The following is a 14,696-nucleotide window of genomic DNA, read 5'->3' on the forward strand; positions in this document are numbered from 1 at the left end:
TGCAGAGAAAGCTTTCGACAAAATTCAACACGGATTTATGATAAAAACCCTGCAGAAAGTAGGCATAGAGGGAACTTTCCTCAACATAATAAAGGCCATATATAACAAACCCACAGCCAACATCATCCTCAATGGTGAAAAACTGAAAGCATTTCCACTAAGATCAGGAACAAGACAAGATTGCCCACTCTCACCACTCTTATTCAACATAGTTTTGGAAGTTTTAGCCACAGCAATCAGAGAAGAAAAGGAAATAAAAGGAATCCAAATCAGAAAAGAAGAAGTAAAGCTGTCACTGTTTGCAGATGACATACTATACATAGAGAATCCTAAAGATGCTACCAGAAAACTACTAGAGCTAATCAATGAATTTGGTAAAGTAGCAGGATATAAAATTAATGCACAGAAATCTCTGGCATTCCTATACACTAATGATGAAAAATATGAAAGTGAAATCAAGAAAACACTCCCATTTACCATTGCAACAAAAAGAATAAAATATCTAGGAATAAACCTACCTAAGGAGACAAAAGACCTGTATGCAGAAAATTATAAGACACTGATGAAAGAAATTAAAGATGATACAAATAGATGAAGAGATATACCATGTTCTTGGATTGGAAGAATCAACATTGTGAAAATGACTCTACTACCCAAAGCAATCTACAGATTCAATGCAATCCCTATCAAACTACCACTGGCATTTTTCACAGAACTAGAACAAAAAATTTCACAATTTGTATGGAAACACAAAAGACCCGGAATAACCAAAGCAATCTTGAAAACAAAAAACGGAGCTGGATGGAATCAGGCTCCCTGACTTCAGACTATACTACAAAGCTACAGTAATCAAGATAGTATGGTACTGGCACAAAAACAGAAAGTTAGATCAATGGAACAGGATAGAAAGCCCAGAGATAAACCCACACACATATGGTCACCTTATCTTTGATAAAGGAGGCAGGAATGTACAGTGGAGAAAGGACAGCCTCTTCAGTAAGTGGTGCTGGGAAAACTGGACAGGTACATTTAAAAGTATGAGATTAGATCACTCCCTAACACCGTACACAAAAATAAGCTCAAAATGGATTAAAGACCTAAATGTAAGGCCAGAAACTATCAAACTCTTAGAGGAAAACATAGGCAGAACACTCTATGACATAAATCACAGCAAGATCCTTTCTGACCCACCTCCCAGAGAAATGGAAATAAAAACAAAAATAAACAAATGGGACCTAATGAAACTTCAAAGCTTTTGCACAGCAAAGGAAACCATAAAGAAGACCAAAAGACAACCCTCAGAATGGGAGAAAATATTTGCAAATGAAGCAACTGACAAAGGATAAATCTCCAAAATTTATAAGCAGCTCATGCAGCTCAATAAGAAAAAAACAAACAACCCAATCCAAAAATGGGCAGAAGACCTAAATAGACATTTCTCCAAAGAAGTTATACAGACTGCCAACAAACACATAAAAGAATGCTCAACTTCATTAATCATTAATGCAAATCAAAACTACAATGAGATATCATCTCACACCAGTCAGAATGGCCATCATCAAAAAATCTAGAAACAATAAATGCTGGAGAGGGTGTGGGGAAAAGGGAACCCTCTTGCACTGTTGGTGCGAATGTAAATTGATACAGCCACTGTGGAGAACAGTATGGAGGTTCCTTAAAAAACTACAAATAGAACTACCATATGACCCAGCAATCCCACTACTGGGCATATACCCTGAGAAAACTATAATTCAAAAAGAGTCATGTACCAAAATGTTCATTGCAGCTCTATTTACAATAGCCCAGAGATGGAAACAACCTAACTGTCCATCATCGGATGAATGGGTAAAGAAGATGTGGCACATATATACAATGAAATATTACTCAACCATAAAAAGAAACGAAATTGAGCTCTTTGTAATGAGGTGGATAGACCTAGAGTCTGTCATACAGAGTGAAGTAAGTCAGAAAGAGAAAGACAAATACCGTATGCTAACACATATATATGGAATTTAAGGGAAAAAATGTCATGAAGAACTTAGGGGTAAGACAGGAATTAAGACACAGACCTACTAGAGAATGGACTTGAAGATATGGGGAGGGGGAAGGGTAAGCTGTGACAAAGCGAGAGAGAGGCATGGACATATATACTCCCAAACGTAAAATAGATAGCTAGTGGGAAGCAGCCGCATAGCACAGGGAGATCAGCTCGGTGCTTTGTGACCGCCTGGAGGGGTGGGATAGGGAGGGTGGGAGGGAGGGAGACGCAAGAGGGAAGAGATATGGGAACATATGTATATGTATAACTGCTTCACTTTGTTATAAGTCAGAAACTAAAACACCATTGTAAAGCAATTATACTCCAATAAAGATGTTAAAAAATATTGTTTCATTAGAATGGAGGTGGAAATAGTTGAGGTTATGGTGCAGTAGACTGAGGATAGGATGGGAGATGATGTAGATGATAACTGTAAGGGTAGAAGGAGGGATATTCATAGAGCATAAGGGTCTGTTAGGGTAGAAGAAAGCCTTTTGAGAGTTTTGGGGAAAGGATAGGTAAATTAAGCTTGCTTGTGGACACATGGGTTAAGAGCAAGTAAGAGAAGGTATGAAGGATGGGACTAATTGCTACGGTGAAGATCTCACAAGAGTAAGTAGAGTAAAGATTGTATCAACGGTATAGATGGAGGAGGTGGGAAAAGAAGAGGGCAAGGTCCGAGCTAGGAAGGCAGAAGGCAGCCTGAATTTAGATGGAGTGGCTGATGTGACATTAACATCAGGTGGCCCCAAACTTAGTAAAGAAGATGGTGTCATCCGCGGAGAGTGCAGATACCTCAGTGGGGCTGAGGACTCAAGAGAAGTTCGGGAAATTCTGGGGAAATTGATGGATGGAAATGAGTCAGGAGTCTTAGAGCACGGGTTTCAATTATGCTGTTAATCAGCGGCGTGGCTTTAGGCTGATCACTTCATCTCTATGAACCTGTTTATTCCTCGATAAAATTATATATTTACAAGATAACACATAGTTATACAGTGTTCAGTATTCTAAGTACTTTACATCTGTTCACTTAATTCTCACAACAATCCCATAATGAGAAAGAGAGGAATGGAGAGGCTAAGTGACTTGTCTGAGCCATCCAGGCAGTGGTGGGAGAGCTGGGGTTTGAACCCGTGCATCTAGCTCTAGGGACTGTACTTATCACCTCTGAGCCATGGTGTCTTGGGTACCTTAACACCTAGTGATCTCTTAAGTCTTAAAAGGTGCTGACATCCCATGTGTCCATAAAACTAACTTTTTTAGATGGACTGGTAGCTTCTTCACTCTTCTTGTAACCCTCGCAGGAAAGGCTTGCAATGGCCGCAAGGTGGCAGCATTAACTCAGAGATACCTGGCCTTGAACTAACCCCGAAGTCAGAATTGGCCCCTTTCTTCCCCTTTATTTTTCTCAAACCCCAAAGTATACTTATTTGAAGGTGAAGTCACAGCTTGATCTTGTGAGGAGCCCAACGGTGAAGGAGCCACAGAAGTCAAAGCAGAAGTATCCCCATAGGAATGAAGAACCTTTGAGAGGGAAGAGGAAGAAGATAAATCCAGGAGCACGAGGAAATGATGAGTTATCCGTTTAGTAAGCAGCTGATTCTGGGTCTCTCACTCGCCAAGAGCCAGTACTATTCCATTTTACCATGTTAATAATCTTCATTTTAAGAAGTTTAATTTTTTTAGAATATTAAATGCAGATAAAGGAGAGTACTAAATTATTTTATAGAGTCAGATGTTTTGGCTAGATTGTCACAGTTGTTAGATGTTGGACCTACAAGGTGAAGTTTTCTCTTTCCTTCTCTCTCTTTCCTTTCTCCCCCTTCCCCTTCCCTCTTCTCTTTTCTTCTTCTTCTTCTTCTTCTTCTTCTTCTTCTTCTTCTTCTTCTTCTTCTTCTTCTTCTTCTTCTTCTTCTTCTTCTTCTTCCTCCTCCTCCTCCTCCTCCTCCTCCTCCTCCTCCTCCTCCTCCTCCTCCTCCTCTTCTTCTTCTCCTTCTTCTTCTTCTTCTTCTTCTTCTTCTTCTTCTTCTTCTTCTTCTTCTTCTTCTTCTCCTTCTCCTTCTCCTCCTCCTCCTCCTCCTTCCTCTTCCTCTTCTTCCTCTTCTTCTTCTTCCTCTTCTTCCTCCTCCTCCTCTTCTTCTTCTTCTTCCTCCCCTTCTTCTTCTCCTTCTTCTTCTTCTTCTTCTTCTTCTTCTTCTTCTTCTTCCTCCTCCTCTTCTTCTTCTCCTTCTTCTTCTTCTTCTTCTTCTTCTTCTTCTTCTTCTTCTTCTTCTTCTTCTTCTTCTTCCTCCCCTTCTTCTCCTTCTTCTTCTTCCTCCTCTTCTTCTTCTTCTCCTTCCTCTTCTTCCTCTTCCCCTTCTTCTTCTTCTTCCTCCCCTTCTTCTTCTTCTTTCTCTTCTTCTTCTTCTTCTTCCTCTTCCTCTTCTTCTTCTCCTCCCCCTCCTCCTCCCCCTCCTCCCCTCCTCCTCCTCCTCCTCCTCCTCTCTTTTTAATCTTTCTCCCCCTTTCTCTCCCTCTTTCTCTCTCCATCCTCCCTTTGGTTGTTGTAGTGATCAAATAAAATAACAATGAGGAAAGTCTAGTCTTCGGGTTGGATGTGTGGGTCAGAAGATTAGATCCTACAAAATTTGAAGAGTGGTGCAAAAACATCCTTGGCCTCTTAACACCTAGCTTGCTACTTACTTGGCCACTTCTTATTTTATCAAAAAAACTTAAATTTATTCTAACAGAAATTTTTTTATAAAAGGAAAAGAAAAATTGTAAATAAGCTTCACTTTTGTAGCTGACTCTATTGGAACATGCATTTGTGAGTCCCTGTGGGAAGCAGGACCCTTTTCTGGATTCTGAGAGCAGCCCTGTTCTTCTACACTGATTCCCAAAAGGAGCAGTAGAGCACGGTGTAAAACTATGTAGACTTTAAGTCAGACAGACTTGAGCATCTCCTTACTCCCTGGAGTGACAAGCTGCTCCAAGTTTGTGTGTTGTATCCCTTGCTCTAGTCTTGGAATCAGTCAGTTCTCCAAGGAGTTCCTTTTATTGGAGATTATTATTAGAAACCAAGATTAGGGTGTTAGGTATATACTGAAGTTTTCACAACTGTAAAACTGGAAAGATAATATCAATACATTTATCATAGAGTTGGGTGAACAGTAAGTGAAAAAACACACTCATATAGTACTTAGCAAGGGCTGAAACATAGGAAGCATCCAATATGTGATCATTCAGTAGGGGCTGGAAGAGAAGACTGCTTCCTGTAAGCTCCATGCTAAAGTGCATTTAAAATCAAGTTGATCGGAAAAAAATTTCATGAAACTGTTTTGATCCATAAAAGTCCTTGTAACTTGAGGTTCCTTAGAGATGGATTTAGGCAAATGGAAATTTTGATGAAGTCTCTCATCTGTATTTAAAATTAGAAATTTTGGGCTTCCCTGGTGGCGCAGTGGTTGGGAGTCCGCCTGCCGATGCAGGGGACGCGGGTTCGTGCCCCGGTCCGGGAGGATCCCACATGCCGCAGAGCAGCTGGACCCGTGAGCCATGGCTGCTGAGCCTGCGCGTCTGGAGCCTGTGCTCGGCAACGGGAGAGGCCACAACAGTGAGAGGCCCGCGTACCGCAAAAAAATAAATAAATAAAATAAAATAAAATTAGAAAATTTAATTTCTAATTTTAAATATAGATGAAATTAAAATGAAAATTAGAAATTTTAATTTTAAATAAAAATGAAATGAAAATGAAAATTTCTCCCCGTTTAGTCTTAGAGAAAGTACCAAATCCCACATTCTCACAGGACGTCTTCTATAGGCTGAGTGGGGATGGCTGGACCCTGCAGCTCCTTTGAAGGCATTTTTGATGGAACTTGATCACCAATCATTTTAGCCCTTGCTTGAAGGCCTGGAGCTCCCCCTGGGCCTTTAAGCCTTTCCACATCACAATAATGTTTCATTCCCTCAGGAAAGTGGTGGGTTTTTTGGGGGGTTTTTTTTGGTTTTTTTCTTAGTTGTCTTTTTTTTAACATCTTTATTGGAGTATAATTGCTTTACAATGGTGTGTTAGTTTCTGCTTTAAAACAAAGTGAAACAGTTATACATATACATATATCCCCATATCTCTTCCCTCTTGCATCTCCCTCCCTCTCACCCTCCCTATCCCACCCCTCTGGGTGGTCACAAAGCACCGAGCTGATCTCCCTGTGCTATGTGGCTGCTTCCCACTAGGTATCTATTTTACATTTGGTAGTGTATATGTATGTCCCTGCCACTCTCTCACTTTCTCCCAGCTTACCCTTCCCCCTCCTCATATCCTCAAGTCCATTCTCTAGTAGGTCTGCATTTTTATTCCCGTCTTGCCCCTAGGTGGGAATGTAAATTGATACAGCCACTATGGAGAACAGTATGGAGGTTCCTTAAAAAACTAAAATTAGAACTACCATAAGACCCAGCAATCCCACTACTGGGCATGTACCCTGAGAAAAGCATAATTCAAAAAGAGTCATGTACCACAATGTTCATTGCAGCTCTATTTACAATAGCCAGGACATGGAAGCAACCTAAGTGTCCATCGACAGATGAATGGATAAAGAAGATGTGGCACATATATACAATGGAATATTACCCAGCCATAAAAAAAAACGAAATTGAGTTATTTGTAGTGAGGTGGATGGACCTAGAGGCTGTCATACAGAGTGCAGTAAGTCAGAAAGAGAGAAACAAATACCATATGCTAACACATATATATGGAATCTAAGAAAGTGGTGTTTTGATCACTCGTTTGCATGTTACTGAGCTCTGGATTGGGGTTGAGCCCCTCCAGAGGCTCCCACATCTACGTAGATGCCAGCTTCTGGATGATTCCAGGCCTCTCATACAGTGTGGTACCTCTCAAGCTCTGAAGCAACTGCAATCGCAGCTGAACTGCTTTTACACTTACTTCGTAGCCTCAGGAAATCTTCTACGCTTTGAAATCTGAGGTCTTTTCTGAACAGCTTTTCTTTTCCTTTGCAGGCTTCAAAAACCCCCGTAGTTGAAGGCAGTTCCGAATTAAGGTCTCAGAATTCCCAAGGAACTAGGTATGTTTTCCCTGACTTTTTTTTTTTTTTTTCAACATTCTTCGTACTGTGGGTAAAAATAATGGGTTTTTTTTTAAGGAGAAAGGGGCTCAGAAGTAGGTATAAAAAAAGGACTCAGTTCCATTTTCCCCACTTTCCTCTGCCACATGAAAAACTGAGACAGTGAACCTCTCCTAGGTAATTTTTGGGTCATCTTTTCTTAAACAGAAACTGACAGTCTTTTCTAGGTAGAATGCTGCTACCAGCTGGTGTTAATAAAGTCTGGGACTCAAGTTCATAGGACTGACCAATAGTTTTTCAAAATATTTTTTTGTTGAAGTATAGTTGATTTACAATGTTGTGCTAGTTTCTGGTATACAGCAAAATGATTCAGTTATAGATACATATATTATATATAATATATATATGTATATATAATATATAAATATATATGACCTTGTCATTTATCTATTTTATATAGAGATAAATATTTTATATTTTGTATCTGTTAATCCCAAACTCCTAATTTATCCCTCCCCCACCTCCTTTCCCCTTTGGTAACCATAAGTTTGTTTTCTATTGATTGACGGATAGTTTAATGAAAAGATAAATTAGTTTGTATTGAGCATCCACCATAGACCACACAGTGGCTAGATTTTCTCATATTTTATCTTCCTTAATTCTTTATTGTCTCTTTTTTCGTGGAATTTAGTCTTACGGTTTTCCGTTGAGATTCTTCTTTTGGAAATCCCCCAATGGGATGTGATGGCTGAGGGTGGTTCTTCAAACACCTTTAGAAACAATTTTGATAACACTTTTATTTTCAGATTATCTATCTTGGTGGTTTCTACTTTTATAATCCCTTAATCCTTGAAGTTTGTTTGTTTGTTTGTTTTGGTTTGTTTTTTTTTTGCGGTACGCGGGCCCCTCACTGTTTGCGGCCTCTCCCGCTGCGGAGCACAGGCTCCGGACGCGCAGGCTCAGCGGCCATGGCTCACGGGCCCAGCCGCTCCGCGGCACGTGGGATCCTCCCGGACCGGGGCACGAACCCGTGTCCTCTGCATCGGCAGGCGGACTCTCAACCACTGCGCCACCAGGGAAGCCCCAATCCTTGAAGTTTTAATGGTTTTCAGTTTTCAACACACTTTCTTATTTGTTATTTATTTATTTAGCCACGCCACACGGCTTGTGGGATCTTAATTCCCTGACCAGGGATCGAACCCGGGCCCTCGGCAGTAAAAGTGCATAGTCTTAACCACTGGACCGCCAGGGAATTCCCTCATATTTGTTATTTATTAAATAAAGCAGTTGATCACAGGCTACCTTTAAATATTTTCTTTAAATGTCTACTTTTTCAAGGCTCCTTCTGATATTTATTTTAGGCCTATGCAGAAAAGCTTGGCCTTTGTAGGACTTTGGTGGGAGGGAACACAGCAGCAGTGGCAGCAATGGGATTTAGATTCAGGCCTTCAGGGGTGGTGCCGGGCAAAGCAAAGCTTTCCTCTCTCTGCCCTGACTCCAAGTTCTCTTTGCTGCTCTGGATCCAGACACATTTATTAATAGTGACACAATGCATAATAGAAAGTGTTGTCCATCAAGAGAACACAGAAATACTTTGAATGTTAATTGATAATATATGAAGATGGCAGTCTGGGGCAATTCAACATAGGGAATGCATGATAACTGTTAGAAATCAGACCTACAGCTTAGGTACGTATAATTGGGTGGTCAGTATTAACCGTGAAAATGGATTAAATAAGCATTTGAGAAGGTGTTTTGGAATAGAATTCAGAAGTCAGCTGCCTTTCATTTTTGGAGTTTTTCTGCGTCGTTTACCCTACCTTGTGTTGGGGAAGAGGTTGGTTTATGAAATAGGAAGGTGAGTATCTCTTTAGTTGAAGGACCACAGTACTTGGCAAGCAGTTCTCCCTTCCTAGACTCCCCCACCAATGAGCAGCAATACTTGGCTGGAGTCCTAGATCTTGAACTAACTGCTTTATCTCACCAAGTCTCAGTTTCTTCATATATATACATCTACACATGAATATGGGTCTGTAATATATGTGTATGCTGTAAAATATATAATATGCATAACTCATGGAATTGTGACTTAGTAAACCATGAACACAAATAGAGTTTTATAATCTCTAGAACAGTGGTTCTCCACCAGGGATGACCCTGTGGACGTCTGGGACATTTGGCAGTATCTGGAGACGTTGTTGTTTGTCACAGCTGGGGAAGGGAGTATGCTCCTGGCTTCTAGTGGATAGAGGCCAGGGATACTGCTAAAGCTTCCACAATGCACTGGACAGCCTTTCCCCTGCCTCACCCCCGCCTGCAACCAAAGAACTGTCCAGCCCATAATGTTTTTCTTAAATTAATTTTTATTGGAGTATAGTTGATTTACAATGTTGTGTTAGATTCTGCTGCACAGCAAAGTGAATCAGTTATACATATATCCACTCTTTTTTAGGTTCTTTTCTCATATAGGTCATTAGAGAGTATTGAATAGAGTTCTCTGTTATACAGTTGGTCCTTATTTACTTACCTATTTTATATATAGTAGCATGTATATGTCAATCCCAATCTCCCAATTTATCCCTCCCCCTCCGTGTTTCCCCCTTGGTAACCGAAAGTTTGCTTTCTACATTTGTGACTCTAATTCTGTTCTGTAAATAAGTTCATTTGTACCATTTTTAAAGATTCCACGTATAAGCGATACCATGTGATATTTGTCTTTTTCTGTCTGACTTTCTTCACTCAGTATGACAAGCTCTAGGTCCATCCGTGTTGCTGCAAATGGCATTATTTCATTCTTTTTTTAATCCAGCACGTAATGTTAATAGTGATGAGGTTGATGGGTCCTGCCCTGGGGCTTTGTACAGATATTGCAGTTAAGAGGCCCCAGGTTCCTAATATATATCAGGAAACTGCCTGTCATAGATGATAGGATATTGTGTCTGCTAAATTATAGAGTACACACACATGACAAAAGTCGAAAGGAAAAAAAGAAAAAAGAAGGACTGGCTAAATGTAATGAAAGAGCTGCTGGTTGGAAAGTTAATTGACACATTACTGAATGGAAATCTGTCAATAAGCAAAAGAAGGAAAAAAATATAAAATGCTAGGAATTTATCTTAAGGAAAAAGAAAGGGGCATGAGAGGACATCTACAAGGGTATTCCCTGGAGCACTGTTTATAAAGGTGGAAAATGGAAACCAGGACTGGAGTTTTATCATGCTTCCTGACCAATAGCATTTCCAAACTGGCTGAGCCAGTCTTGTGATACCAGCTGCGACACTCGTGTGTGTGTAATCGTCATCTGAACATGACAGGCTGGGCTGTCTCCATTTGTGGTATAAAAAAGGCTCCTTACCAATCTGATCACTGCACTTGCAGATAACCAAGGTCAGGCAGAGCTGAAGCCTTTTCTCCCTTAAATCCCTTCTTTTTCCCCTTTCTCTCTTCCTCTGTCAGAGACTGTTGTCACCCATTCTGCCACCGGGGACAGGAAAAACCTATAAGGCACATCAGACTGAGGGAAAACAATAGGAGAGAGAGACAGGTCACTAGAATTAGGACACAAGTCTTGCTCCAGGCCTGCCCAGCCCCAGTCTCACTGTTAATTCTGAATATTTTTTATACTACGAGTCTTAGCTAATATGTTGGCAGAAAAGGTGGACCCAGCTAGACAAGAGAACAAGAAGCTGTTTGTGGTGGGGTTAGTTAGCATGAAAAATGTTTAAACACTTTGCTATTGATGTTCTAATTAATTCACCAATATTTAGGTGTGTGATCAAGGGGTCAAGGTAGGCTGGGCGGTTGCTCAGCTAATTGTGCGAATCACTCAGGTCTCAAGTGCTTTGGGAGAGCAGAGAAGGGAGAACTTAATTGTAATCAGGATCAATAACAAAGACTTCTGATAGGAAGTGGAGAGGTATAATCTCAATTTAAATATATAAAGATAAAATGCAATTGAATTACTGTTGAGGGATAAACTTCTAAAGACATTAAAACTGTGGTTAAGAGCTTTGGATTTGATATCAGAGAGACCAAGGTTTTAATTCCACTTTCAAGACTTACCAGTTATGTGACTTTGGGCGATATTTTTCTCTTCTTCTCTTCTTCTCCTTCTTCTTCTCTTTTTTCTTCTCCTTCTTCCTCTTCTTCCTCCTCCCCCCTTCCTCCTCCTACACCCCCTCCTTCTTCTTCATCTTATTATTATTACTATTATTTCATCATAATAGCTCTCCAGTCTTCATCTAAAAGCTACTAGATTTTAGGAGCCGATAGTAGCCAGAACAAAGAGGCCAAGTATAAAATATACTGACAACAGGAAATAATCTAAGTCAAAAGCAAAGCTCCATTTGCATATTTTATATCATGGAGCATTGTTGAAAAAGGTGAACATTTTGAAATAAGAGTATCGTATATACTCCTTGGGTATATTTTGCACAGTTTACACATTTATACAGTTTCTCCTTGTGTAAAATGAGGAAACTAATATGATCAACCCCAAAGAGTTGGTTTGAGGATTAAATAAATTAACTTCAAGTAAAGCTCTTGGAGCAGTGCCTGGCATACAGTAAGCTCTTACTATGCTTAGTACCATATAATTCTATTGGCATACGGGAAATCTCTGTAGAGGCTATACTCTTAGGAGTGGAATAAAAAAACAAGGAATGAGGGATTTATACTTTTTACTTCATGCTATTCTCTTTTTGATTTTTTAAAAACGGAATAAACAAAATCTTAAAAGCTAGGCTACAAGACATATCATATTTTGTTTCCTATGATGTAAACAGGTAGAATAATTCAAGCTCTGAGCGTATGGACATTGGGTTCAGAAGTATAAGGATGTGAATTTAACTCTGACCCCTACTAATTAGGTTATTCTCGTCAATATTAAGCTCCCAAGAAAGTAGACATAATAGTACTTATCTCACAGGAGTAAATGCTGTAATGTAATAGAAGGGTCTAGCAGGTGCCTTACACAGAGTACTTTCTCAATATATCTTAGTTTTCTATTTTTATATCATCCCTCTATACTTTCATCTGTTTCACTGGCTCCTCTCCTTTAATTGCCAGGCTAAATTGAAGTTAACCTCAGTGGAGAATAGCACAGAAGCAACAGAGTTCATCCTCTTGGGATTCACAGATGACCCCAACCTCCAGGTTCCCCTCCTCCTGGTATTTTTGTTCATCTACCTCATCACTTTGGTTGGGAATCGGGGGGATGGTGCTGGTCATCTACTCAGACTCCCACCTCCACACTCCAATGTACTTCTTCCTCAGCAACCTTTCCTTTGTCGATCCGGGTCACTCATTAGCCGTAGCTCCCCAGACGGTGGCTGCACTGCACTCGGGAAACAAACTCATCTCCCACAATGGATGTGCTCCTCAGTCCTTCTTCTTTGTGGGTTTTGCCACCGTCAAGTGCTACCTCCTGGCCTCCACGGCCTGTGACCCCCGTGCAGTGCTGTGTAGGCCCCTTCATTACACCAGCACCATGATAGCAGGTGTGTATGCCCTCCTGAGGATGGGCTCCTATGTCTGTGGCTTCCTCAATGCCTGTGGCTTCCTCAATGCCTGCATCCACTCAGCAGACACCTTCAGACTCTCCTTCTGTGGTTCAAATGAGATGAATCACTTTTTCTGCGAAGTCCCTCCACTCCTGGCTCTCTCGTGCTCCAACATAGGCATGAGCAAGCTGGTGGCCTTCTTTGTCGTGGGCTTCAATGTCTTTTTCACCCTCTTGGTCATCCTCATCTCTTACTTCTTCATATACATGGCCGTTTGACGGAGGCGTTCTGCGGAAGGAAGGAAGAAAGCCTTCTCCACCTGTGCGTCCCATCTCACGGCCATCTCCATTTTCTATGGAACAATCATCTTCATGTACTTACAGCCCAGCTCCACCCAGTCCATGGACATGGACAAAATAGCATCTGTGTTTTACACGGTGGTGATTCCCATGCTGAACCCCTTGGTCTACAGTCTTAGGAACAAAGAAGTGAAACATACTCTCTGGAAAATACTCAACAAACTTAATTCCCAGTCTTTAAGTGTGAGTAGGAAGTAGGCAGGTAACTAAGGGATAAACCTTCCCCCCAGACCTAGATGCCACCTCAACTTTTGAGGTTTGGCAGATTTCATTTCTTTCTTCTCCAAGAACAGTGGTTACTTCTGCTGTTAGGAAAAGTGGTAAAAAAAAAAAAAAGCAGCCCTTTGAAATGTCTCACTCAGAAAAATAACCTTATATTTAGTGAACAACACCCTGGGATGTTTAAACTCTTTCCTGCATTAGTTTCCCGACACGGTTTAAAGCAGAAGATCAAAGCATAAATTGAGTGCACTGACTTTCCCTCTCCCTATTTTAATTGGAAAAAATTTTCCATTTGTTATTAAAACGTGGTGTAAGGACTACATCTTCATTGAATAATAGTTGTCAACTGGAAGGCACAGCCTTATGCTTTTCGTTTCTTTGATCCGTGAGTTTGAAAGTTAAAGTGTCTAATGCTGACAAAGGATGTTTCAATATTTTTAATAACGTCTCAAAGAAGGTTGTAATTGAAAGGACAAGGCACTGGACCAAGAGTCAGGTGACCCAGTATGAAATCCTTCTAACCCCGATCCTTCTGTGCCCACTCTCATTCCCGTCCTCACTCATAGATTGTGTACTTTTGTCTTCTCCATCTCCTTCTGTTAAAGTGTTAGGACAACTTTGGTAGAAAACAATAAGCCACCTTGTGTATGTATGTTTCCATAGATAAATTGTTTAAACTTTAACCTGAATAAGTATATCTCTTTTTAGAGTTCCTGCACTCTGTTCTATGCTTTTGGCCTTGGTCTAACATAATAACCAAAACTTACAGAAGGTTTAAAGAAAAAACTTTTTTTCCAGGGGCCTTGAGAAGGGATATTTGTCTTCTGAATTACATGCTTGCATTTCTCGTCATCCTTAAGTTTGGTGGATCTATTATGAATTCACACAATAGATTTTTGTGCCCTCCTTGCTTCTGTTTTTTCAAAAATTCAGTTCACCTCTGGATCCCTGTTCTATTCAGATGTTCTGTAATTAGATGCAGCAAAAATTAAAAAGCCTGTGTTAGCGTACTTCTTAAGATGGGAATGGCCTGATGGTGCACAACACAAGTCTACCTTCAGGTCTTGTTTCCTGAGCTAAGTTGTGTGAGCGGATGTGTGTGGGTGGGAAGGGAGCGGTGATTCATTTCACTTCTCACATATCAACTGCTTGATGTTTACAGCTACGATTAGTCTACGCTGCCACATATTTCATGATTTCAAGATCTCTAAAAACAATTTTTTTTTATCTTAAATGTGAAAACCAGAAATCTTGGTGGGCTAAATCAGGGAGCTTAGAAGGTCATATTAGTTTCGAGATGATCAAACTCCATTACGCACAGGGCAGCCTTGGTCTGAAGAGGGTTGATCATGGGTCTTGTGGAGAGAGAAGCAAAGAGGGACATTAGGCTGACCTGTAGGAAAAACTTTCTCAAGCACATGGTCACCATCACCTAAAGGGATTGGGAGCTTCTTCTGGATCCAAGGCCTTGACAACCTAGACTTGCCTCAGCCATCCTCCCCCCTCCCTGCCT

The 14,696-nt window shown here is 40.6% G+C and overlaps 1 protein-coding gene and 1 non-coding gene across 2 annotated transcripts; one reads left to right on the top strand and one right to left on the bottom strand.

The window, feature by feature from the left end:
- Positions 1-2,683: 2,683 nt before the first annotated feature.
- Positions 2,684-13,159, top strand: LOC137231101 (olfactory receptor 5B21-like). Its single transcript, XM_067751657.1, is given in 3 exon segments — positions 2,684-2,860; positions 12,169-12,312; positions 12,314-13,159. Coding segments are annotated over 3 exon segments (1,167 nt in total).
- On the bottom strand, positions 8,281-8,353 carry TRNAK-UUU (transfer RNA lysine (anticodon UUU)). Its single transcript has one exon. It is a non-coding gene; the product is annotated as a tRNA-Lys (tRNA).
- Positions 13,160-14,696: the final 1,537 nt, after the last annotated feature.

Source organism: Pseudorca crassidens, chromosome 9, assembly GCF_039906515.1.
Source record: "Pseudorca crassidens isolate mPseCra1 chromosome 9, mPseCra1.hap1, whole genome shotgun sequence".
NCBI lineage: Eukaryota > Metazoa > Chordata > Mammalia > Artiodactyla > Delphinidae > Pseudorca > Pseudorca crassidens.